Source organism: Oncorhynchus masou, chromosome 6 (assembly GCF_036934945.1).
Source record: "Oncorhynchus masou masou isolate Uvic2021 chromosome 6, UVic_Omas_1.1, whole genome shotgun sequence".
Taxonomy (NCBI): Eukaryota; Metazoa; Chordata; class Actinopteri; order Salmoniformes; family Salmonidae; genus Oncorhynchus; species Oncorhynchus masou.
Window position 1 is genome coordinate 20,190,404 of NC_088217.1, and position 26,042 is coordinate 20,216,445.

A 26,042-nucleotide genomic window follows, 5' to 3' on the forward strand; every position below is an offset into this window, starting at 1 on the left:
TTCCATGCCTGCGTCCTAAATGTCACTCTATTCCCTATGGGCCTTGTTCAAAAAGTAGTGGGTTATATAGGGAATAGAGTACCATTTGGGATGCAGATTATATTCCACTCTGGTAAGCACAGGGTTTCTCAACTTTCTTTATACTAGGCACAGGAAAGCTGTGTTTTTTCCTCCTTTGGGGACCGTTTGGCACTTGCATTAGGTTACAACTAGCACTGTAGAACTGACTTAAAACTATTGTTTTCATCTCATGGATGGTCAGTCCATATCTCCATCTATGAATTTGAGAGTCATTACATTTCTCCAACCCCATCCTTCAGCTCTATACCCAAAAAGTTGTGGGGTGATCCTTTGTTGTGGTTTGAATCCCAGATTCCCCCTTTTAATTAGTGTCAGTTAACCAGCTCATGGACAGGTCAGCAACATAACATGACCAAGGTTGAGAAACATTGGTGTAGAACACTGAGCAGCAGTGGAGGCTGGTGAGGGGAGGATGTATGCATGTTTGATACCATTCAATCCATTCCATTCCAGCCATTACTATGAGCCCATTCTCCGACTTAAAGTGCCACCAGCCATCACTGAGCAGAATACTCACAGAGTGTGAGATTATAATAATAATGTAATAATACAGAGTGTGTATTATTCCATTTGATGCTTGTCCTGTGGGAGCCTCTGGTGGGCCTATGACAGCCTGTCATTTACTGCAGCACAACATTGAGATGTGGTTTTCACAACACCAAGAGGTTTCCACTAATCCCCTTTAGGACGTGTATGATCATATTTCTTCTAACCGCTGAAGGTTTCTGCTTTAGATAACTGTAATTCCAGCCAAGCAACATTTAGTAATGAGCCAAATGCCTTTTGGAGAAAGTGTGTGTCTGTGTGTGTGTGTATGTGTGTTTGTGTGTGTCTTCATTCATTTGAGTGTGTGTTGCCTACAGTCCTTTTGATGTCACTTGGCCCTGTTTTAGTTAATAAACAACTGCAGTTGAAATCATCCTTTCTCCCTAAACTGCAGTCCTCAGCAGCTCCATGTAGCCTAGCCTGCTGCAGCTTGGTGAGACTGCAGAAGACTGGTCTGCAGGGCATGGCTTCTCCATCTGTCTACGGCTTTGTCTGTCTCTGTCTCTGTCTGCTCAAACGTTACTCACAGTAGCACTGTGTTTGACGGTGGCGGCGTCCCAAATGTCACCCTATTACCTACAGTTGAATTCAGTTAGTCAAATACATTTAAACTCAGTTTTTCACAATTCTTGACATTTAATCCTAGTAAAAATTCCCTCTCTTAGGTCAGTTAGGATCACCACTTTATGTTAAAATGTGAAATGTCAGAAAATAGTAGAGAGAATGATTTATTTCAGCTTTTATTTCTTTCATCACATTCCCAGTGGGTCAGATGTTTACATACACTCAACTAGAACTTGGTAGCATTGCCTTTTAAATTGTTTAACCTCAGTCAAACATTTCAGGTAGCCTTCCACAAGCTTCCCATAATAAGTTGGGTGATTTTTGGCCCATTCCTCCTGACAGAGCTGGTGTAACTGAGTCAGGTTTGTAAGCCTCCTTGCTTGCACACATTGTTTTCAGTTCTGCCCACAAATTTTCTATAGGATTGAGGTCAGGGCTTTGTGATGGCCACTCCAATACCTTGACTTTGTTGTCCTTAAGTCATTTTGCCACAAGTTTGGAAGTATGCTTGGGTCATTGTCCATTTGGAAGACCCATTTACAACCAAGATTTAACTTCCTGACTGATATCTTGAGATGTTGCTTCAATATATCCACATCATTTTCCTGCCTCATGATGCCATCTATTTTGTGAAGTTCACCAGTCCCTCCTGCAGCAAAGCACCCTCACAACATGATGCTGCCACCCCCGTGCTTCACAGTTGGGATGGTGTTCTTCGGCTTGCAAGCCTCCTCCTTTTTCTTCCAAACATAACGATGGTCATTATGGCCAAACAGTTCTATTTTTGTTTCATCAGACCAGAGGACATTTCTCGAAAAAGTACAATCTTTGTCCTCATGTGTAGTTGCAAACCGTAGTCTGGCTTTTTTATGGCGGTTTTGGAGCAGTGGATTCTTCCTTGCTGAGCAGCCTTTCAGGTTATGTTGATGTTCTGCCCCTGAACAGGCAGTTAACCCACTGTTCCTAGGCCGTCATTGAAAATAAGAATTTGTTCCTAACTGACTTGCCTAGTAAAATAAAGGTAAAATAAATATAGGACTCGTTTTACTGTGGATATAGATACTTTTGTACCTGTTTCCTCCAGCATCTTCACAAGGTCCTTTACTGTTGTTCTGGGATTGATTTGCACTTTTTGCACCAAAGTACGTTCATTTCTAGGAGACAGAACGCGTCTCCTTCCTGAGCGGTATGGCGGCTGCGTGATCCCATGGTATTTATACTTGTGTACTATTGTTTGTACAGATAAATGTGGTACCTTCAGGCGTTTAGAAATTGCTCCCAAGGATGAACCAGACTTGTGGAGGTCTACAATTTTTTTCTTATGTCTTGGCTGATTTCTTTTGATTGTCCCATGATGTCAAGCAAAGAGGCATTGAGTTTGAAGGTAGCTCTTGAAATGCATCCACAGATACACCTCCATTTGACTCAAATGGTGTCAATTAGCCTATCAGAGGCTTCTAAAGCCATGACATAATTTTCTGGAATTTTCCAAGCTGTTTAAAGGCACAGTCAACTTAGTGTATGTAAACTTCCGACCCACTGGAAATGTGATACAATGAATTATAAGTGAAATAATCTGTCTGTAAACAATTGTTGGAAAAATGACTTGTGTCATGCATAAAGTAGATGTTCTAACTGACCTGCCAAAACTATAGATTGTTAACAAGAAATTTGTGCAGTGGTTGAACAACGATTTTGAATAACTCCAACCTAAGTGTATGTAAACTTCCGACTTCAACTGTATGTAGTGAACTACTCTGGTAAAAAGTAGTAGTCTATGTCGGGAATAGGGTGCCATTTCAGACATGTCCAGTATGTTTGTCTGCCTGCTTGATTATATATCTGGTCCAAGGATCAGTCAAAGGTTTTGCACATCGGCTCTGGACAAAAGTAGAGCACAATGTAGGAAATATGGTGTGATTTTAGATGTAGCCAGTGTATCTTTCTATTTATAAGAGAGTGTGGCTGGCAGATTATGTCTAGCATTAGACCGACATGGCAGCCAACAAAAAACATCCTGATTAGACTTGATTAAAAGCCCAGTGCAGTCAAAAATGTGATTTCATGTGTTTTATATGTATTTCCACAGTGTGAGGTTGGAATAATACCATGAAATTGTGAAAATTACGATTATGCCCTTTTATTGTAAGAGCTGTTTGAAAATACTGCCTGAAATTTCCACCTGTTTTGGAGGGATGGAGTTTTGGACTGCCTTTTGACTTCACCAGACGGTAAATTATTTAATAGACAATAACAAAGAGAGTTACAAACATCTCTGCCAATAACAGCTAGTTTTCAGTTCCCCCTCCCCACTCAGACCACTCCCAGACAGTCCTAGCTGCATTCGTGCTTGCTAAATTTCTCTTTGTTAAAATTTAAAATGGTACAAAATAGCAATCACAGTAAGGCACTTTAATTGTTACCCATAAATGATTTGTTATTTAGATAAAAATGGCTGCTATGGACCTTTGACATATGGCATTTAGTCAGTGTGTGTTTAGTATGATATGTGGGAGTGCTGTGGTCTATCCCTGTAATAGATTTGTATAGATCCAGCTCTCTGCAGGCTCCTCACTGCTAAAAGATTCTGTTTCCATATGTACGTGCACACAGACGTATGCTTTCTCTCTCTTTCCATAAAGCAGCGATGCCTGAAGCGCTGCTGTGTAATTTGTGTTTCAATCAATGGTAGGATCTAACACACACGCCCACACACACACACACACACCCACGCCTACACACACACACACACACACACACACCCACGCCTACACACGCACGCACGCACGCACGCACACACACACACCCCCCCCGCTCTCACAGACCTGTAACTTCTTCTTTAAGAGGCACCTCTGTCCTCCACTCGTTACCTGTATTAATGGCACCTGTTTGAACTTGTTATCAGTATAAAAGACACCTGTCCACAACCTCAAACAGTCACATTCCAAACTCCACTATGGCCAAGACCAAAGAGCTGTCAAAGGACACCAGAAACAAAATTGTAGACCTGCACCAGGCTGGGAAGACTGTATCACATGATAAGGCAACCAGACTTCTGACACCAATGCAGAGGGAAAGGGGGCAACAAAATGGTGAACCGCTATAAGAATGGTATAGAAAAGTACGTAGTTTTAAAAAAAGCTTGTGAAAGTATCTTCTTACAAAAAACATTGGAGTGTAGTTCAACCCAGTGTAATACCAATATCAGAAACAGGGAGAGATTGGTAAATAAATGCTGGCTCTCTGTGAAAGATCAGATTTCATTGATTAGAGATCATCAGATTAACATGATTGTCTGAAGCTATGGTGAGTGAGTGAGTGAGTGAGTGAGTGAGTGAGATTGCTCTCTGGGCCCGATGATAAAGACTTGATTTGATCAAGGCCCTGGCTTGTTTTTTTTCTAGATACATTTTCCCTGCAGCCCACGGTTGTTCTGAGCACGCCCAGTGTCCCAGGGGTGTAACCCCGCCTCCTACCCTTCCCTTCTGGTTGATTGAGAGTTCAAACTCTGGCGTTGTCACTTTCAGCTCAGAGAAACTATAGGGGACTAAAGACAGGGTCTGGAATACTGCTCTGACTGAATGACTGATACAGACACATGCACGTGCAGGCACACGCACGCACACATGCACACACACACTGATAGACTGTCAGAGTGACTGACTGACTGACACACAGAAACACACAGACCATAAACGGACATTAAATTAAAGATGTAGCCTGAAAATTATGTCCTCTCAACTTGTGTTTTGAAATGAAACAAGAATGTCTGGGATGACTACGCCTTTCTTTCCCAACCCAGAGAGTGTTGGGGTTGTGTGTGTCTGTCTGTAAACATATGGTTGGTGAGTGAAACTACCTAGGGCCACTTGGACCTGTGTCACTTAGTTCCAAAGGTCAGTCAGAGGTGAAGACCACACCCTCCATGTCCCTGTTCCTCTTCCATCCTCTCCTAATGGCATTCATTCTGTAATAGCCATTTTTATTTATTTTACCTTTATTTAACTAGGCAAGTCAGTTAAGAACAAATTCTTATTTTCAATGACAGGTTAACTGCCTGTTCAGGGACAGAATGACAGATTTGTACCTTATCAGCTCGGGGGTTTGAACTTGCAACCTTCCGGTTACTAATCCAACGCTCTAACCACTAGGCTACCCTGCCGCCCCATGACACTAATGGTGGCTGTGTGTGTGTGTTTGTGGCAGCAGCTGTCAAATCACCATAATGATAATTATCAACCAGGTCTATGGGCCAGGCCACCACTCTCACTCTTACTCTGACTCTTACTCTGACTCTCACTCTCACTCTGACTCTCACTCTGACTCTCACTCTCACTCTCACTCTCACTCACCCTCTTACAGTATTTGCCTGAGATAGGCGGAGACAGGGAGAGGGGAGAGGGGAGGGGGAGAAGGGGGGCGTCACTCCATTCTTCTTACAGTATCTGCCTGAGATAGACGGAGAGAAGGGGAGAAGGAAAGATAGAGGTAGAAAGCGTTGGAGATGGGGAGAGATATAGGATAGGATATTTATTTATGTAACACTTATTTAACTAGGCAAGTCGTTTAAGAACAAATTCTTATTTAAATGATGGCCTACCCCAGCCAAACCCTAACCCGGACAATGCTGGGCCAATTGTGTGCCGCCCTATGAGACTCCCAATCACGACCTGTTTTGATACAGCCTGGAATCAAACCAGGGTCTGTAGTGATGCCTCTAGCACTGAGATGCAGTGCCTTAGACCGCTGCGCCACCCGGCAGCAAAATAAAGAGAGGGAAAGATATGAAGGAGATAGGATGGGGGAAAGAGGGAGAGATAGAGGGTGATACAAAGGGAGAGAGAGGGTAATAGGATGAGAGGGAGATATAGAGGGAGATATAGAGGAAGATAAAGAGGAAGATATAGAGGGTAGTAGGATGAGAAGGAGATATAGAGGGTAGTAGGATGAGAGAGAGATAAAGAGGGAGATATAGAGGGTAGTAAGATGAGAGGGAGATAAAGAGGGTAGTAGAATGAGAGGGAGATATAGAGGGAGATAGAGAGTGTAATAGGATGGAGAAAGAGTGGGCAGGGACAGAGATGGTTAAAAGGGATGAAGACATGAAAGGCAAAGAGAGAAAGGAGGACAGTAAGACCAAAACACAATAACGTGAGAGAGGATGATGACTGGTCGAGAGGTAGACGAGGAGAGATATGGAAGGAAAGGAGTTAGAGTTGTAAAGCCTGGATAATCAGGGGGATCCGTCTTGTTTTATTGAAGGAGCCCCTAGCTCAGTTTATCCCATGTGTCTGTGAACTGCAAATATCATCATTTATCACTCCTGTTTACTAACAAGATGCTCCTAGTGAGGCAAGTCAACACCAGGTGCCATATGTTTGAAACGTCTCAGAGTAGGAGTGCTCATTTAGGATCAGTTTTGCCTTTTAGATCGCAATTAATAACATTTTACAGACAATGGGAACCTGACCTTAGATCAACACTCATACTCTGAGATACTTGATACGTTATTCGGTCCCAGTTCTCTTGCTCAATGTATATTTTACATATGATTTATAAGCAATTTGTTCCATTGATTGTCTATGAAGTATTTTTGTTAGTAAAACCAGTCAGTCACTGCTCAATTGATTTGAGTGAATTCAGTTGGTGGAGTATGTATAGTATATTGTTAATACTCTTGTTTTATTTCTTCTTTAATGCTGCCATAGGTCCAGGAGTGGCTGTGTCTGAACTGCCAGATGCAGAGAGCTTTGGGAATGGACATGGAGACACCTCGCTCCAAGAGCCAGCAGCAGATCCACTCTCCGTCCCACCAAGCCAAACTAGAGCCCATCTCTGAACCTCAAACTCAGCCCCCACCCCAGCCCCAGGTCCAACCCCAGCCCCAGGCCCAACCTCAGCCCCAGGTCCAACCCCAGCCCCAGGTCCAACCTCAGCCCCAGTCCCAAGCCCCACCTCAGGCACAGCCTCTAACCCAGCACCAGGCTCCGACACAAGCCCAGCCCCCACCAGGCCCTAACAGACAGACTGGTCCAGGCCCAGGCCAGACCCCTCAACAGCAAAGAGGTCCAGTGGGTCCAGTTCCAGCCCAGAGTCAGGGTGGGGCTCGTCTCCCCCCAGGAGCCATTCCTCTCCCAGGCATGGCCAAAGCCCCGTCCCAGCCTGACCTCCGTGGCTCTCCCGCCCACCAGCCCCTGCCCCTCCGCCAGGACCACACCCGCAGCGCAGGGAGCTCCCCATCCCGCCAGCCCCCGCCCCCGGCCGCCGCTCCTGAGCAGACCTTTGGAAAGCTGTTTGGAGGCTTTGGTGGCTTCGGTGCGTCCCTCCTCAACCAGGCCAGCACCCTCATATCAGTGGACCCGGTACCCACCCCGCCCCAGCATCAGCAACATCCCCCCAAACCTGCCCCTAAACCAGCTGGACCCCAAGAACCTGCAGCTGGGGCAGGGAAACCACCAGGACCACATCCAGGCCAACAGGGCCCCCATGCACCCCAACAGGGCCCCCATGCACCCCAACGGGGACCCCATGCACTCCAACAGGGACCCCATGCACCCCAACAGGGAACCCATGCACCCCAACAGGGATCCCATGCACCCCAACAGGGCCCCCATGCACCCCAACAGGGAACCCATGCACCCCAACAGGGACCCCATGCACCCCAACAGGGACCCCATGCATCCCAACAGGGATCCCATGCACCCCAACAGGGATCACATGCACCCCAACAGGGATCCCATGCACCCCAACAGGGACCCCATGCACCCCAACAGGGATCCCATGCACCCCAACAGGGATCCATGCACCCCAACAGGGACCCCATGCACCCCAACAGGGACCCCATGCACCTCCCCAGCAGCAGCAACAGCAGCAGGATAAAGGTGCCTGCTGTCCCCTGTGTAAGACAAGTCTGAATGTGGGCGTGACTGCCCAACCACCCAACTACAACACCTGTACCCAGTGCCACGCCCAGGTCTGCAACCTGTGTGGATTCAACCCTGCACCGCACCTGGAGGTAAGGCCACTCTAATCTCTAATCTCTATAGATCAGTCTTCTGACAGTTGGTTGTGGCTTCTCTCTCTCTCTCTGTGTGTGTGTGTGTGTGTGTGTGTGTGTGTGTGTGTGTGTGTGTGTGTGTGTGTTTGTCTCTGTGTGTGTGTGTGTTTGCAAGAGTTCATCAATCAATCAATCAAATAATCAAATGTATTTATAAAGCCCTTCTTACATCAGCTGATATCACAAAGTGCTGTACAAAAACCCAGCCTAAACCCCCAAACAGCAAGCAATGCAGGTGTAGAAGCACGGTGGCTTGGAAAAACTCCCTAGAAAGGCAAAACCTAGGAAGAAACCTAAAGACGAAGCAGGTTATGAGGGGTGGCCAGTCCTCTTCTGGCTGTGCCGGGTGGAGATTATAACAGAACATGGCCAAGATGTTCAAATGTTCATAGATGACCAGCAGGGTCAAATAATAATAGTCACAGTGGTTGTTGAGGGTGCAACAGGTCAGCACCACAGGAGTAAATATCATTTGGCTTTTCATAGCCGATCATTAAAAGTATCTCTACCTCTCCTGCTGTCTCTAGAGAGTTGAAAACAGCAGGTCTGGGACAGGTAGCACGTCCGGTGAACAGGTCAGGGTTCCATAGCCGCAGGCAGAACAGTTGAGACTGGAGCAGCAGAACGGCCAGGTGGACTGGGGACAGCAAGGAGTCATCAGGCCATGTTGTCCTGAGGCATGGTCTTAGGGCTCATGTCCTCCGAGAGAAAGAAAGAAAGAAAGAAAGAAAGAAAGAAAGAAAGAAAGAAAGAAAGAAAGAAAGAAAGAAAGAAAGAAAGAGAGAGAGAGAAAGAGAATTAGAGAGAGCATACTTAAATTCACACATGACACTGGATAAAGCAGGAGACAGGAGACAGGGCCAAATAGGCAGGATATAACCCCACCCACAGCCCCACATCACTAGAGGGATATCTTCAACCACCAACTTACCATCCTGAGACAAGGCCGAGTATAGCCCACATGCGTGTGTGTGTATGAGAAATCGAGAGAGACAAAAAGAGAGAGAGAGTTTTGTGGCTTTGTGTGAAGTATGTGGGTGGATTCCATCAGGGTCTGAAAAATGTGATACAAGTGGGCAAAGTGCCCTGTTATAAAAGTGGGCCAAGTGCACCCTGTGATAAACGTGGGCCAAGTGCGCCCTGTGATAAAAGTGGGCCAAGTGCGCCCTGTGATAAAAGTGGGCCAAGTGCCCCCTGTGATAAAAGTGGGCCAAGTGATGCCTGTGATAAAAGTGGGCCAAGGGCCCCGCGTGATAAAAGTGGGCCAAGTTCCCCGCTTGATAAAAGTGGGCCAAGTACCCCCTGTGATAAAAGTGGGCCAAGTGACGCCTGTGATAAAAGTGGGCCAAGTGACGCCTGTGATAAAAGTGGGCCAAGTGCCCCCTGTGATAAAAGTGGGCCAAGTGCGCCCTGTGATAAAAGTGGGCCAAGTGCGCCCTGTGATAAAAGTGGGCCAAGTACGCCCTGTGATAAAAGTGGGCCAAGTGCCCTGTGATAAAAGTGGGCCAAGTGCACCCTCTGATAAAAGTGGACTAAGTGCCCCCTGTGATAAAAGTGGGCCAAGTGATGCCTGTGATAAAAGTGGGCCAAGTACACCCTCTGATAAAAGTGGACTAAGTGCCCCCTGTGATAAAAGTGGGCCAAGTGATGCCTGTGATAAAAGTGGGCCAAGTGCACCCTGTGATAAAAGTGGGCCAAGTGAACCCTGTGATAAAAGTGGGCCAAGTTAACCCTGTGATAAAAGTGGGCCAAGTGAACCCTGTGATAAAAGTGGGCCAAGTGATGCCTGTGATAAAAGTGGGCCAAGTGCCCCTGTGATAAAAGTGGGCCAAGTGAACCCTGTGATAAAAGTGGGCCAAGTGCCCCCTGTGATAAAAGTGGGTCAAGTGCACCCTCTGATAAAAGTGGACTAAGTGCCCCCTGTGATAAAAGTGGGCCAAGTGCACCCTGTGATAAAAGTGGGCCAAGTGCCCCCTGTGATAAAAGTGGGCCAAGTGAACCCTGTGATAAAAGTGGGCCAAGTGCCCCCTGTGATAAAAGTGGGTCAACTGCCCTGTGATAAAATAGCTGATAGAATGGTTTATGGATGGGTTCCTGAAAAAATGCCTTGTCATAGTGCATTAGAATGTCTTCCTCTGGCTACCCTGGTCTTTCTTGGTCTTTCCCAGACCTGCGTTTTGCTAAAGCTTTGGACTTGAAAAGGAAACATAAAATACATCAGGTTTGTTGGACATTCAGGCTCGTTCTCAATTCACCTTTCCTTGTTTCCTTTCGTTGCTTCCTCTCTCCTATCCTCCTTTTCAAAACACATTTGAGAAGGAGGATGCAAGGAATCAAGGAACGATTAATTGAGTTTAAGCCTCAGTCTCTGTCTGCTCTGGTCCAGGGGTTGGCAGCCAGCACACCACACTGAATGCTCTTGCCGGGGCGGCAGGGTAGCCGAGTGTTGGACTAGCAACCTGAAGGTTGCAAGCTCAAACCCCCGAGCTGACAAGGTACAAATCTGTCGTTCTGCCCCTGAACAGGCAGTTAACCCACTGTTCCTAGGCCGTCATTGAAAATAAGAATTTGTTCTTAAATTAACTGACTTGCCTAGTTAAATAAAGGTACAAAAAATATATGCTGCTTCCTGTCTGTCTGTCTTTCTGTTTGTCTTCGTGACTGATCTCACCAGTTGGTGTCACTCCAGAATGTCCTGTGACTGATCTCACCAGTTGGTGTCACTCCAGAATGTCCTGTGACTGATCTCACCAGTTGGTGTCACTCCAGAATGTCCTGTGACTGATCTCACCAGTTAGTGTCACTCCAGAATGTCCTGTGACTGATCTCACCAGTTGGTGTCACTCCAGAATGTCCTGTGACTGATCTCACCAGTTAATGTCGCTACAGAAGTGAAAACCTATGACTGATCTCACCAGTTAATGTCGCTACAGAAGTGAACCCCTATGATTGATCTCACCAGTTAATGTCGCTACAGAAGTGAAAACCTATGACTGATCTCACCTGTTAGTATCACAGCAGTCCCTCCTGTGGTGAATAGAGAGATTTAGCTGCATCCCAAATGGCACCATATTCATTATGTAGTTCACTACTTTTGACCAGGGCCCATGGGGAATCGTATCCCATTAGGGATACAGACATGGCCAATACAACCTAAATTGGGGTTGATCTTTCCTGATTAAAAGATGACTCATTCATTAATATCAATGTGTCATAATGAAATATGTTCTGATGTTCTCCTATGGGGATCCACAGGTCAGTGTGAGTGACTCACCCCTTTATTCTCTCCAATGGTACTTAACACTGCTGGTTAGAACAGACTCTTGTTAAGTTTTCAGGCCAATCACCCAGCTTAATTATGCAAATCAGGCCCAATTGAATGATGGCAGTAACAACAGGGTTGGTGGCTGGTGTTGGGCTTTTAATTGGCCTGCCTTGTCTTCCTCGGCATCTGGCTGTCACCAGCAGTGGCACAGGCCATTCATAGATGGATAGATTGCTATGGAAACACAGCGCTATCGTTTGTCAGGCGTTGCTTTCATGCTTGGGTGGATACAGACGCAGCGGAATGAGCCAAGCTACCAAAGAGTTTTATGAGATGTCCAAAGAGAGCAGGAAGTTTTAGAGTGATGTGATGAGATGTCTCGCTGGTGTGTTGTGTGTATGGTGTCCATATTAGGACAGCCCCAGTCTCAGCAGGACTTGTTTCAATCTCAGAAGGAGCTGCACTGTAGTTATTTAACTCTATGGACGGACAGCAGTGTGAAGCCTGCATCCACATACTAGGCTTCTTGTTCTGTTCTTGTTCTTGTTCTCTCTATAGTGAAACATCACATTACAATGCCTGTATTGAAGTACCCCCCCCCCCCTCCCTCTTGTGGGTGTGGTTGTGAGCTGCTATAATAGGCCTAATGCGTAGGGAAAGGAGGAGAGAACCAGAAGTGGAGAGGGGGAAAGGAGGTCCATACTACTGTGGGGTTATTTATGACCGGCAGTGTGAGCCTATGTGTAGCTATCACCCTTTCTCTCCTGGCAGGGTGTTTCTGAGTGTATTCAGCAGCAACCCCCTGGACAGCTCCCGCTAGCCAATCCACATTCAGCACCACCCACCGAACAGCTCCACATTCAGCACCACTCACCGAACAACTCCGCTAGCCAATCCACATTCAGCACCACCCACCGAACATCTCCACTAGCCAATCCACGTTCAGCACTTAAGTTGAGATGGGCACGTAAACCCATAGATTCATGAAAATAATACATGATGTCAATGGAAGGTTTGTGTGTGGATCTAGGATAGGGGCCAGTGATTATAGCCCTGGACAGGCACATAAGGTGCATTCCAAATGTCACCCTATTTACTATATAGTGCAGTACTTTTGCTAACCCTATGTGTGGGCCTATCTGTGTTTTAGCTAGGAGCTACTGCATGTATTGGCTGAGTTGACTGTACAAATAACAGAGGGGAAAGGAATTATGGGACCATGGTTTTTGATGAAAAACCAGGATATCTTTAGGGTAGAAAATGTGGTATTATTTATGGAATCACAATGCCTCTTAGCCCATGAGAACCATAATGCATAATACATTGCCTTTGAATAGACAGACTGTGCCATACCGTATATCAAATGAAGCCTCAGCTTCCATTTCCATCTGTACAGTTTGCTGAGAAGAGAGGGAGAGAAAGCAATGTGAGAGAGAACATGAAAGTGAGATGGAGAGAAAGGGTGGGGGGAGAGAACATGAAAGTGAGATGGAGAGAAAGGGTGGGGGGAGAGAACATGAAAGTGAGATGGAGAGAAAGGGAGAGGGGAGAGAACATGAAAGTGAGATGGAGAGAAAGGGGGGAGAGAGAAAGCGACAGAGAGATACAGCATAAAAGTGAGAGATGGAGGGAGAGAGAAATCAAGTGAGAGTCAGATAATGAGTATGAGAGAGAGAGGGATGTAATGTTACAGTAGCCTGGGTGATTCACATCCATCAGAGCTGTGGGATTCCTGCAGGTCTCTAGTGAATACGATGTCCGTGTGTGTGTGTGTGTGTGTGTGTGTGTGTGTGTGTTACTTCCCCCATGTTGCTTTTCACAGTAGATTAGAGACAAATATCTCATTGTCCTTCTGGTTGTAAATAGGATAGTTTTTCTACTGATGTGTGAGCACACTGTCTAATTTACATCTGGGTCTGCTAGGAGTTGGTGGTGTGTATGTGTGTTTGACCGTGTGTGTGGGAGGGGGGTGCACCACTTTTGGGCCCTGTTCAAAAGTAGTGCACTATATTGGGAATAGGATGTCATTTGAAACGCAGCCCTGGAAAAGCCACAGAGAGAAATGTGCCCTGAGTGGGTCGTTAGTGAGGGGACTAGATCCTTCATAGAACAGTACACAAAGTGCAGAGAGAGGAATAGAAAATATAACTAATCAATAATTTAGGCACGGAGAACATTATTAATAGTGTATGAAATGTGGAACAGGGAGAGTGCTGTGTTTGATCCCTGGTGTCACACAAGGCCTGTGTGTGTGTGTGTGTGTGTGTGTGTGTGTGTGTGTGTGTGTGTGTGTGTGTGTGTGTGTGTGTGTGTGTGTGTGTGTGTGTGTGTGTGTGTGTGTGTGTGTGTGTGTGTGTGTGTGTGTGTGTGTGTGTGTGTGTGAGCAGTAGGATATTGTCGTCGGTTCCTGCCATTCCCAGACCCTTTTACACAGCCATAATCCCTGGACTCCAAGAGGCAAATCAATCTGGCGGGCAAAGAGGCAGTAATCCCTGACTCAGTCAGCCTTCCAGGCTGCAGCCAATGATCATACTAGCATACCACTTTACAATGCATGTTTATAGCATTGTTTAAGTCAGTAGTGTTCTCGACAGGTGCGGATATTGGAATATGGCTATTGTCTACAGCCAGTCTGGACAGGGTCTCTACCTGGATATCACAAGGGCCACTCAGGGGCCTTGATGGGACATGGAGAGAAACAGAGGAGCCCTGACAAAGGAGCTGATTAAGTCAAGGTGTTCTGTGCTGTTCATTTACTCTGCAGCACCTAACGGTGTTCATACACAATTTTGCGTAACCACGGCATTCAAACGAGGTTGCAATAAAAACTAATGGGACTGTAGCAACTGTGTTGGCATCAAAATCCGGGGTGTGAACTACGCTCTATTCAAGCGTTGATGGACCAACAGTATTTGAGAAAATATAAAAAAAATGGCCCCCTCTGATGCTGTACGTTTCATCTTGATATACATTGTCTACATTTTACTTTTACATTAGGCTGGTGGTCTGATATGTAGGAGGACGGGCTCATCGCAGTGGATGAAATGGAATGGATGGAAAGGTATCAAACACATCAATCATGGTTTCGATGTGTTTGATACCATTATTTTTATTTCATTCCAGCCATTGCCACGAGCCCCTCCTCCAACATATCTGCCCACCAGCCACCACTGATATCAAAACAAGTTTTATCTCCAAGCAGAATGGATAGAAGCAGTTCTTAAATAGCAGTGTTAGCCAAGCCCCATAGGTTACCTTGCAAATGGTCTATCTAATGGTCCGAGATGGACAGAAATAGAGATAGTGACCTGCAGGGAGTGTCATCACACATAATTAGACTAAGTCGTCATAGCTAGATACAAAACCCCAAGCACTCTTGTCATTGGTTGAAATACATCATATGCCCCATGATCACTGTGCACCCAACACACCAGGGGAGATGTTGAAAGAGACCAAAATAAATTCCTTGACGCTAGTGAAACTGCATCTCTCACACACACACACACACACACACACACACACACACACACACACACACACACACACACACACACACACACACACACACACACACACACACACACACACACACACACACACACACACACACACACACACACACACACACACTCTCTCTCTTTCTTCCTATTTTGCTCCCGCTCTCTGTTTTTCTTCCTCTTTCCCTCCCTCTCTCTCACTCTCTCTTTCTTCCTATTTTGCTCCCTCTCTTTATTTTTCTTCCTCTATCACTCTCTCTCTCCCTCACCAAAACACACAGGAGTGCCCAGCTGTGATAGAGCAAATTTGAATGGTCTACTGTCTCTTTCTTCCCAGGTGTTTTTCTTCCTCTTTCCCTCCCTCTCTCTCACTGTCTCTTTCTTCCTATTTTGCTCCCGCTCTCTGTTTTTCTTCCTCTTTCCCTCCCTCTCTCTCACTGTCTCTTTCTTCCTATTTTGAGAGTTTTTCTTTTGACTTTCCCTTTTGTCTTTCTTTAATGAAACATTCTCATTTCATTAAAATCTCACTCCCTCACCAAAACACACAGGAGTGCCCAGCTGATAAAACAAGACACCAGAAAACCTCCTGTACTGCAGTACTGCATATATGTACCATACTCACCTTGCCCTCTACACCACAACACCACAAAACAACACCACACATCAAAGTAACCAAAACCTCACCACTTCTACGACTCCCGGTTCAATCCTTGCCAACCAGCTGTTAGTGGCCAGGACTCCATGTAGAATCCTCCACTGGAGGTTCCCTGACCTCTTTGGTACTGGGAGTTTGTAGAGCCCCCTCCATCTAAAACCCACCATACTCTCCGCCCAACATACCCCCTGGCACTGATGTGTCTTCACTCCTGTTAGGCTCCTAATGTTCCTCACCTTAATGCAGAGGTTGTAGAGGGCTTTACCTCCCACCCCCTCAAACTCCCCCAGGCTCAGAGTGTTAAAATCTAACAAATCCTCCAGACCCCCTTGCCAGTCCTCAATCTCTGCCTTCACTTGCAGTGGCGGAAACATTGGTGTCCCCTCCCCCTTTGGCTGCTCAAACACCCCCCTTATCGGCTCAGACAGTGCCCCCTGGACCTCCTCCAGGAATATCTTCAGCAGCCTAAGAGACGTTATTCCTGTTTGTCGTGCCAGGACTTCCGAGGTTTTCCACCCAGCAGTCTCAGGTCACCCAGCCTTAGTAAACCCGCTGCCATCAGTCGCCTCTGCAGGGTGGCCTACTGAACCAATCTCAAAGGGATGGCTGGGTTGTGGAAGATAGGCTCCTCCCACACCTACAGCCCAGGCTCCACAGCCCCTTCTCCTGTGGGCCTTAGCAGCTGCCAGGCCCTCAGCACTGCATAGTAAAAATCAGAGAGGCCTGCTGTACTCAGCCTCTCCAGCTTCATGAGGAACAGCTGCCGGTACAACTCTAATCTGCCAGCTCTCCTCGGCAGCGTGCATGCTGGTTCCCTCCAGCCGACATCAGTATGGTACAGCAGTCTCTGCACCGCCTTTAGTCGGAAATCAGCCATCCTGCTCTCCAGTTCCACCAGGCCCTGTCCTCCTTCGTGAACAGAGATGTACAACACTGCCACCCTCAGCCAGTGATGGCCCAACCAAAAAAAGTCCACAAGCTTTTGTTGCAGGTCAGTGAGCAGACCGGTGGAGGGGTTGAGGACAGCCAGTTTATGCCACAGGGAAGATGCCACCAGCTTGTTGATTATCAGCACCCTCCCTCTATATGAGACTTGGGACAGGAGCCACCTCCACCTGGCCAGTCTTGACACCACTGCCTGTGACAGCCACTCCCAGTTCTTCCTGACCCACCTCTCCGAGCCCTGGTACACCCCCAAATTGTTAAGCCCTTCACAACCCCACTGCAAACCCGCTGGAAGCAGAGGTGGGGCACCCCCCATGCCCCACATTCTAGAGCTTTGTTCTTGCCCCAGTTTAACTTAGCTGACGAAGGTCCCTTGTACACCTTCAGACTAGTCTCTTGTGCCTGCATATCCTGCCCATCCCTGACCATCACAGGAACCTCATCTGCATACGCTGACACTGCTATGCCTGTCAACACACCCATGCCCGTCCAGTATACTCCCTGTAGTCTCCTGCGTAGCAGGCCCAAAAAAGGCTCAATGCCTGGTGTATATAACTGCCCCGATAGGGGGCATCCATCTCACCAGACTGGCCTACTGAGCCCCACTCCCTCCTTGACCATACATGACACCCCAACATACAACATCTTCACACAAGTCAAAAACCTTTTTCCAAACCCAGGCATCACATTAAACAGATACTCATGGTCCACTCTATCAAAAGCCTTCTCTTGATCTAGAGAGACCAGTCCCAAGTTCACATTAGAACCTCTCGACAAGTCCAACATGTCCCTGATTAAGAACAAGTTGGCTGAGATTGAGGGTCCCATCAGCAACTCTCCTACCCCAACGAATTCACAGAACACGTAAAAGAAGTCCAGTCCAATTACTCCCCAGAATTTTTTAAATAAAACTCCACTGGGAGTCCATCGAACCCCGGTGCGTGGCCGGGGGACATCTGTGTTACGGCCTCTGCTAGTTCATGGGACAACAGAGGAAAGTCCATTTCATCCTTCTTTGCCGGAGAGAGCTTAGGAAGTTCTGCCAACAAGACCGGATCACACAGTTCTGCCCTATATAACTCAGTATAAAACTCAACAGTCGGCTCCCGCATCTACCCACCACAGAGTTCACTCGCCCATCAGACAGCTGGGAGGGTCCATCTCCTTGAGCATGGAGAACCTAGCTCTTCCAATCATTCCTTTGCTTTAACCTGGAAAAACTGCCCAGGTTCCTGTCAGGATTTGGCCAGGGTTGTTCCAGTTGTTTGTCAGTAGATGTCCCCATTGTGCTTTTTGTCCCTGTGTTTTTCCCTTGATCCCCATTATTGTTTGCACCTGTGTCTCGTTTCCCCTGATTGTATTTAAACCCTTTGTTTCCCTCAGTTCTGTGCTCTGTGTTTGTATGTTGGCACCCTGCCCTAGTGTTCTGTGTGCTCTTGTCGATTCCGGGTGAAGTTCTTGTAGTTTTTTGTTTTTGTTTAGTTTTGGTGAGTTTCTTTTTAGGTCTTTTTGTGTTTTACCTACCACCTTTTGGATTTGCCATTTTTTATTTTAGGATTTTTTCTTTATGAAATACACCGTCTTAAGTACTGCTGTGTCTGCCTCATCTTCTGGGTTCTGCTGTCTATTCGTGGCTCAGTTGGTTAAGTGACTGTTTCTCACTCCGGAGACCCAGGTTCGTAACCGGGTCCTGACAGTTCCTACATAATTCAGCTAAATTACCCTAGTGGTCTACATTGCCTTGCCCCACCATCTCTACCTCCATCTCACTAATACTATGCTCGAGTTCCTCCAATATTCTCCAATCCTCTGAGGATGAGAGGGCTGTATACTGCTGACAGAAAAGCCATATTTTGGACTTTCCCCCATCCCACCATTGACTCAGAAACTCAGACTCTCTTTGCTGCCCCCACCTTTCCCAAAAATCTGTAAACTTTTTTTTTTTTTTTTTTTTTACCTTTATTTAACCAGGCAAGTCAGTTAAGAACAAATTCTTATTTTCAATGATGGCCTAGGAACAGTGGGTTAACTGCCTGTTCAGGGGCAGAATGACAGATTTTGTACCTTGTCAGCTCGGGGATTTGAACTTGCAACCTGAGCAAAAGGTGGCATCTTGTAAGAGCTTTACATTAAACTTCCAATAGGATTCCTGCTGAGGCCCTGGTGAAACAGACAGCCGAGCCATGTGGTGATCGGAAAAACCCACCGAGGAGAATGGTAGCGCCCAACAGCCTATTGCTCTGATTCCTGGACATGTAAAACCGATCTAGCCGGGCTGCACTCACCCTAGACCCAAATACCTTCACCCATGTTTACTGTCTTTTGTCAGGATATCTAGTTCTCCAAACATCCACTAGTTCGAACTGATTAATGATGTCCCTTCACTCTAACTGACCCTGAATGAGGCTCTGCCCCATTTCTGTCTTTCGTAAAATCCATTGTATAGTTCCAGTCCCCGCTGACCACCAGCGTCTCCTCAGGCGCTACCTGTGAGTGTTCCTGTCTAAGACACCCATATAGAACCCCCCTCTCTCTCCCTGTGTTAGGCGCATACACATTTATAAAGTCAAAACCCATGTTATTAATTTCTGCTTTTACTACAAGCAGCCTACCCCTACACACCTCCTTTGAGGAGCACATTTTTACCGACAGACCTTGTACAAAAAACACCACCCCTGCACTCAAATTTGTCCCATGGCTCAACACATTTGCCCCTTTCCACCAATCGACTTCATTCACCACATCACTATGCATCTCCTGCAGAAACACCTGTACTTTTTTTGTTTTACATATTCCCCCAACACCCTCCTACCCGAAGAGTCTCCATTAGAAGTGGGAGAAAAGCCACCAAAGACAATAGCCATTGTGTAACGGCCGTTGTTGGTGGAAGAAGAGGACCAAGGTGTAGCATGGTATGTGTCCATATCTTTTAATAACTTGAACACTGAACAAAAACAATAACGTAACACCCAAAAACAGTTCTGGCTGGTGCAGACACACAACAGAAAACAATCACCCACGAAACACAATAGAAAACAGGCTCCCTAAATATGGTTCTCAATCAGGGACAACGATTGACAGCTGCCTCTGATTGAGAACCATACCAGGCCAAACACAGAAATAGCAAATCATAGAAAAACTAACAAAGATAACCCACCCAACTCAAGCCCTGACCATACTAAAACAAAGACATAACAAAAGAACTAAGGTCAGAACGTGACACATTGAAAGAAAAGACCAAGAGGCTAGAGCCTATTTCCTATTAAGTGCACTCCTTTAGGGGCTCTGATCAAAAGTAGTGCACTATATAGGGTTTCATTTGGGATGCAAATGGGGGGTTGATGATATAGTGTGTTTCCATCATTCCCGTGAGGCACACACACGTACACATATGCACACACCTTCACCAACACACACATGCATGCGCGCACACATATACACAACGACACACACACACACAAAGAACACACTCAGACACACACACACACACACACACACACACACACACACACACACACACACACACACACACACACACACACACACACACACACACACACACACACACACACACAAAGAACACAAACACAGGAGGCTGTGTTGTCGTCATAGCAGTTCCCACAGAGAGCTCACCTTCCTGGTTCTGCTGTGCCAATTGAAAAAGATGAGCATGAAGTCATACTATCTCCGCTCTGGGACCATAGGCCTTGCTGGCATGCATAACTCCTGTTGTGATAAGACCAAGCTGGCATCCAGAATGGCACCCCATTCCCTATAAATCAAATCAAATTTTATTTGTCACATACACATGGTTAGCAGATGTTAATGCGAGTGTAGCGAAATGCTTGTGCTTCCAGTTCCGACAATGCAGTAATAACCAACAAGTAATCTAACTAACAATTCCAAAACTAATATCTTATACACAGTGTAAGGGGATAAAGACTATGTACATAAAAATATGAATGAGTGATGGTGCAGAGCAGCATAGGCAAGATACAGTAGATGGTATCGAGTACAGTATATACATATGAGATGAGTATGTAAACAAAGTGGCATAGTTAAAGTGGCTAGTGATACATGTATTACATACAGATGCAGTAGATGATATAGAGTACAGTATATACGTATACATATGAGATGAATAATGTAGGGTATGTAAACATTATACTAGGTAGCATTGTTTAAAGTGGCTAGTGATATATTTTACATCCTTTCCCATCAATTCCCATTATTGAAGTGGCTGGAGTTGAGTCAGTGTGTTTGCAGCAGCCACTCAATGTTAGTGGTTGCTGTTTAACAGTCTGATGGCCTTGAGATAGAAGCTGTTTTTCAGTCTCTCGGTCCCAGCTTTGATGCACCTGTACTGACCTCGCCTTCTGGATGATAGCGGGGTGAACAGGCAGTGGCTTGGGTGGGTGTTGTCCTTAATGATCTTTATGGCCTTCCTGTAACATCGGGTGGTGTAGGTGTCCTGGAGGGCAGGTAGTTTGCCCCCGGTGATACGTTGTGCAGACCTCACTACCCTCTGGAGAGCCTTACGGTTGTGGGCGGAACAGTTGCCTTACCAGGCGGTGATACAGCCCGCCAGGATGCTCTCGATTGTGCATCTGTAGAAGTTTGTGAGTGTTTTTGGTGACAAGCCAACTTTCTTCAGCCTCCTGAGGTTGAAGAGGCGCTGCTGCGCCTTCTTCACGATGCTGTCTGTGTGAGTGTACCAATTTAGTTTGTCTGTGATGTGTATGCCGAGGAACTTAAAACTTACAACCCTCTCCACTACTGTTCCATCGATGTGGATAGGGGGGTGTTCCCTCTGCTGTTTCCTGAAGTCCACAATCATCTCCTTAGTTTTGTTGACGTTGAGTGTGAGGTTATTGTCCTGACACCACACTCCGAGGGCCCTCACCTCCTCCCTGTAGGCCGTCTCGTCGTTGTTGGTAATCAAGCCTACCACTGTTGTGTCGTCCGCAAACTTGATGATTCAGTTGGAGGCGTGCGTTGCCGCGCAGTTGTGGGTGAACAGGGAGTACAGGAGAGGGCTCAGAACGCACCCTTGTGGGGCCCCAGTGTTGAGGATCAGCGGGGAGGAGATGTTGTTACCTACCCTCACCACCTGGGGGCGGCCCGTCAGGAAGTCCAGTACCCAGTTGCACAGGGCGGGGTCGAGACCCAGGGTCTCGAGCTTGATGACGAGCTTGGAGGGTACTATGGTGTTAAATGCCGAGCTGTAGTCGATGAACAGCATTCTCACATAGGTATTCCTCTTGTCCAGATGGGTTAGGGCAGTGGGCAGTGTGGTTGAGATTGCGTCGTCTGTGGACCTATTTGGGCGGTAAGCAAATTGGAGTGGGTCTAGGGTGTCAGGTAGGGTGGAGGTGATATGGTCCTTGACTAGTCTCTCAAGGCACTTCATGATGACGGAAGTGAGTGCTACGGGGCGGTAGTCATTTAGCTCAGTTACCTTAGCTTTCTTGGGAACAGGAACAATGGTGGCCCTCTTGAAGCATGTGGGAACAGCAGACTGGTATAGACACACCAGCCAGCTGGTCTGCGCATGCTCTGAGGCTGGGGATGCCGTCTGGGCCTGCAGCCTTGCGAGGGTTAACACGTTTAAATGTTTTACTCACCTCGGCTGCAGTGAAGGAGAGACCGCATGTTTCCGTTGCAGGCCGTGTCAGTGGCACTGTATTGTCCTCAAAGCGGGCAAAAAAGGTATTTAGTCTGCCTGGGAGCAAGAATTCCTGGTCCATGACTGGGCTGGATTTCTTCTTGTAGTCCGTGATTGACTGTAGACCCTGCCACATACCTCTTGTGTCTGAGCCGTTGAATTGAGATTCTACTTTGTCTCTATACTGACGCTTAGCTTGTTTGATAGCCCTACGGAGGGAATAGTTGCACTGTTTGTATTCGGTCATGTTACCAGTCACCTTGCTCTGATTAAAAGCAGTGGTTCGCGCTTTCAGTTTCACGCGAATGCTGCCATCAATCCGCAGTTTCTGGTTAGGGAATGTTTTAATCGTTGCAGGGGGAACGACATCTTCAACGCACGTTCTAATGAACTCGCACACCGAATCAGCGTATTCGTCAAGGTTGTTGCCTGATGCAATACGAAACATGTCCCAGTCCACGTGATGGAAGCAGTCTTGGAGTGTGGAATCAGCTTGGTCGGACCAGCGTTGGACAGACCTCAGCGTGGGAGCTTCTTGTTTTAGTTTTTGTCTGTAGGCAGGGATCAGCAAAATGGAGTCGTGGTCAGCTTTTCCGAAAGGGGGGCGGGGCAGGGCCTTATATACGTCGCGGAAGTTAGAATAACAGTGATCCAAAGTTTTGCCAGCCCTGGTGGCGCAATCGATATGCTGATACATTTTAGGGAGTCTTGTTTTCAGATTAGCCTTGTTAAAATCCCCAGCAACAATGAATGCAGCCTCAGGATGTGTGGATTCCAGTTTGCAAAGAGTCAAATAAAGTTTGTTCAGAGCCATCGATGTGTCTGCTTGGGGGGGAATATATACGGCTGTGATTATAATCGAAGAGAATTCTCTTGGTAGATAATGCGGTCTACATTTGATTGTGAGGAATTCTAAATCAGGTGAACAGAAGGATTTGAGTTCCTGTATGTTTCTGTGATCACACCACGTCTCGTTAGCCATAAGGCATACGCCCCCACCACTCTTCTTACCAGAAAGGTGTTTGTTTCTGTCGGCGCGATGTGTGGAGAAACCCGCTGGCTGCACCGCATCCGAGAGCGTCTCTCCAGTGAGCCATGTTTCCGTGAAGCAAAGAACGTTACAGTCTCTGATGTCCCTCTGGAATGCTACCCTTGCTCGGATTTCATCAACCTTGTTGTCAAGAGACTGGACATTGGCGAGAAGAATGCTAGGAAGTGGGGCACGATGTGCCCGTCTCTGTAGTCTGACCAGAAGACCGCCTCGTTTCCCTCTTTTATGAAGTCGTTTTTTTCGGTCGCCGGCTGTGATCCATTCCGTTGTCCTGGTTGAAAGGCAGAACACAGGATCCGCTTCGCGAAAGTCATATTCTTGGTCGTACTGATGGTGAGTTGACGCTGATCTTATATTCAGTAGTTCTTCTCAACTCTATGTAATGAAACCTAAGATGACCTGGGGTACTAATGTAAGAAATAACACGTAAAAAAAACAAAAAACTGCATAGTTTCCTAAGAAAGCGAAGCGAGGCGGCCATCTCTGTCGGCGCCGGAAGTAAAGAGTAGTACACTACTTTTGTCCAGAGCCCATGGTGCCATTTGGGACAAACACCGATAACATTAATGGAAACATATTTCATCAGTGCTGTTATTAGCTTACATCTTAACTATACACTATTAATAACATTACATGGTAGAAGTCTGTGCCGGACAGATTTCTTCATACTGCACCCGTCCACACCCGCTTGGCTTTCTGTCCAACTCTCTGGTCCCGAACCCAACCTCAAGGGTTATTTTAGGCATTTGTGACGCAGTTCACTTGCCAGCCATGTTCCCAGCAATTTTGAGCCCTATAGGCAACATCAAAATCCACAAAAATAACTTAAGAAGTAGGGTTTGGAAAACCATGGCCGAGCATATTCTCTTTAATTGCGACCACACGCGGACCTGATCTCCATGTATGGCTGCTGAACTTGAAGTAGCAAGAATGATGAGAGTGGACACTTGGGTGTTTCTCTTGAGCAACGCTTTGCATATAGGATATAGCCTACCTTTTAGGCGAATGATTTGCAGGTAAGACAAATAAAAGGGTAATCAACATTTATTGAAAATGAAAAGGTGCAACATTCACTCGCCTATGTGCGCGTTGTGCCTATCCTTTTCAATGATGCTAAAACATTTTGATTGCAACCCGACTCACGTTGGTTGAGCGCCCTCCACTTCTTTTCATTATCACTATTTATTGACAGACACTGTAGTAAACTATAGTGTAATCATATTTAATTTGATTTCCTTGGAAAGGTAACTGTCACGTGCTTCTCTGCCCATGCATAGGCTGCCTACTTTATTTCATTGAGACCACACATACACTAGGCACATTTGATCTGCATGCCCAACGAGGAGAGGAGAGGTCGGCTACTGAACTTGTAGCAGCGAATTCTAAGAGTGTGAATAATGTCACAAAGATCTGCTGTGAATACAGTAGGTCTAACACATTCAAATCTGAAAGACCACTGTTTCCAAATACTCTGCGATGCTACAGAAAATATTTTCATCCCAAATTTGTCTGTCTGACCTCCAGCTTCCACCAGCAGCATGAAAAATACTGACCGCAACGCGCACGTCCCATGGACATCCTGTGGAAATGCGGTCTTCTATTTCAAGTCCTTGGTCTAGTAGACTGTGTCCCTGGCCTGGGTTGTGTTCATTAGTGCACAACGTAGCAAAATGTTTTGCAACTAAAATTACAGTTTCTTATTGGACATTCCAGGTAGTCCTTCCCCGTTTCGGTCCGTCTTCTTCCGTTTGGTGTCTAGGGAATACGACCCTGCATATCACAATCTTATCACTGCATTGTTGTGCCTGGTTGTCTCTGTTTATCTCTGTCTCCATCTTGCTATTCCTTTGTTTCTTTGTAGCTTTCTGTTGCTGTTTGTCTGGGAATATAATCTCCAGTCCTCTCCTCTTTCCATGTTTCACTGAAAGAGAGAGAGAGATGAATTGGAGGAGAAAGGGCAATGAGGAGGATGATGTAGAGCAGGGCTCTCCAACCCTGTTCCGGGAGAGCTACCCTCCTGTAGGTTTTCACTACAGCCCTGTTCCTGGAGTGCTACCCTCCTGTAGGTTTTCTCTCCAACCCTGTTCCTGCTACCCTCCTATAGGTTCTCTCTCCAGAGCTGGAGAGCTACCCTCCTGCAGGTTTTCGCTACAACCCTGATCCTGGAGAGCTACCCTCCTGTAGGTCTCTCTCCAGCCCTGTTCCTGGAACCCTCCTGATCCTGCTACCCTCCTGAGGTTTTCGCTACAACCCTGATCCCTCCTGATCCTGGAGGTACCCTTTCAGGTTTTCACTACAACCCTGATCCTGGAGAGCTACCGTCCAGTTGTAACTGACCTGATTAATCTTATAAACCAGCTAATCATTAGAATCAGGTGTTCTAGGTAAGGGTTGTAGTGAAAACCTACAGGATGATAGCTCTCCAGTAACAGGGTTAGAAAGCCCTGATGAAGAGTGACCTAATAGGCCAGGGTGTTGATGGCGTAATCCTTGTTAAGGGAATATTGCTATCCCCTTGAGCATGGTGCTTAACCTCAACAAACTATTGTAAAGATCCACCCACAAAAATACATGTCATCTGAGAATACTGTCTAGAGTAAGCCTTGTAAAATGATTAAGCAGGGCTACAATGCTGAAACAATGAATTTGTCTGATGAGTGAGTTAGATTGTGGCGGCACTGTGTGTTTGTGTAGTATTCTGTACATACAGTACATG

At 46.5% G+C, this 26,042-nt stretch overlaps 1 protein-coding gene across 1 annotated transcript in view; it reads left to right on the plus strand.

Moving 5' to 3' along the window:
- LOC135541487 (protein bassoon-like) overlaps positions 1-26,042 on the plus strand; it is a 168,904-nt gene that overhangs the window by 45,732 nt on the left and 97,130 nt on the right. Inside the window, 2 exon segments of the mRNA XM_064967797.1 lie at positions 6,900-7,986; positions 7,989-8,206. Coding sequence (XP_064823869.1) covers positions 6,900-7,986; positions 7,989-8,206 — 1,305 coding nt within the window.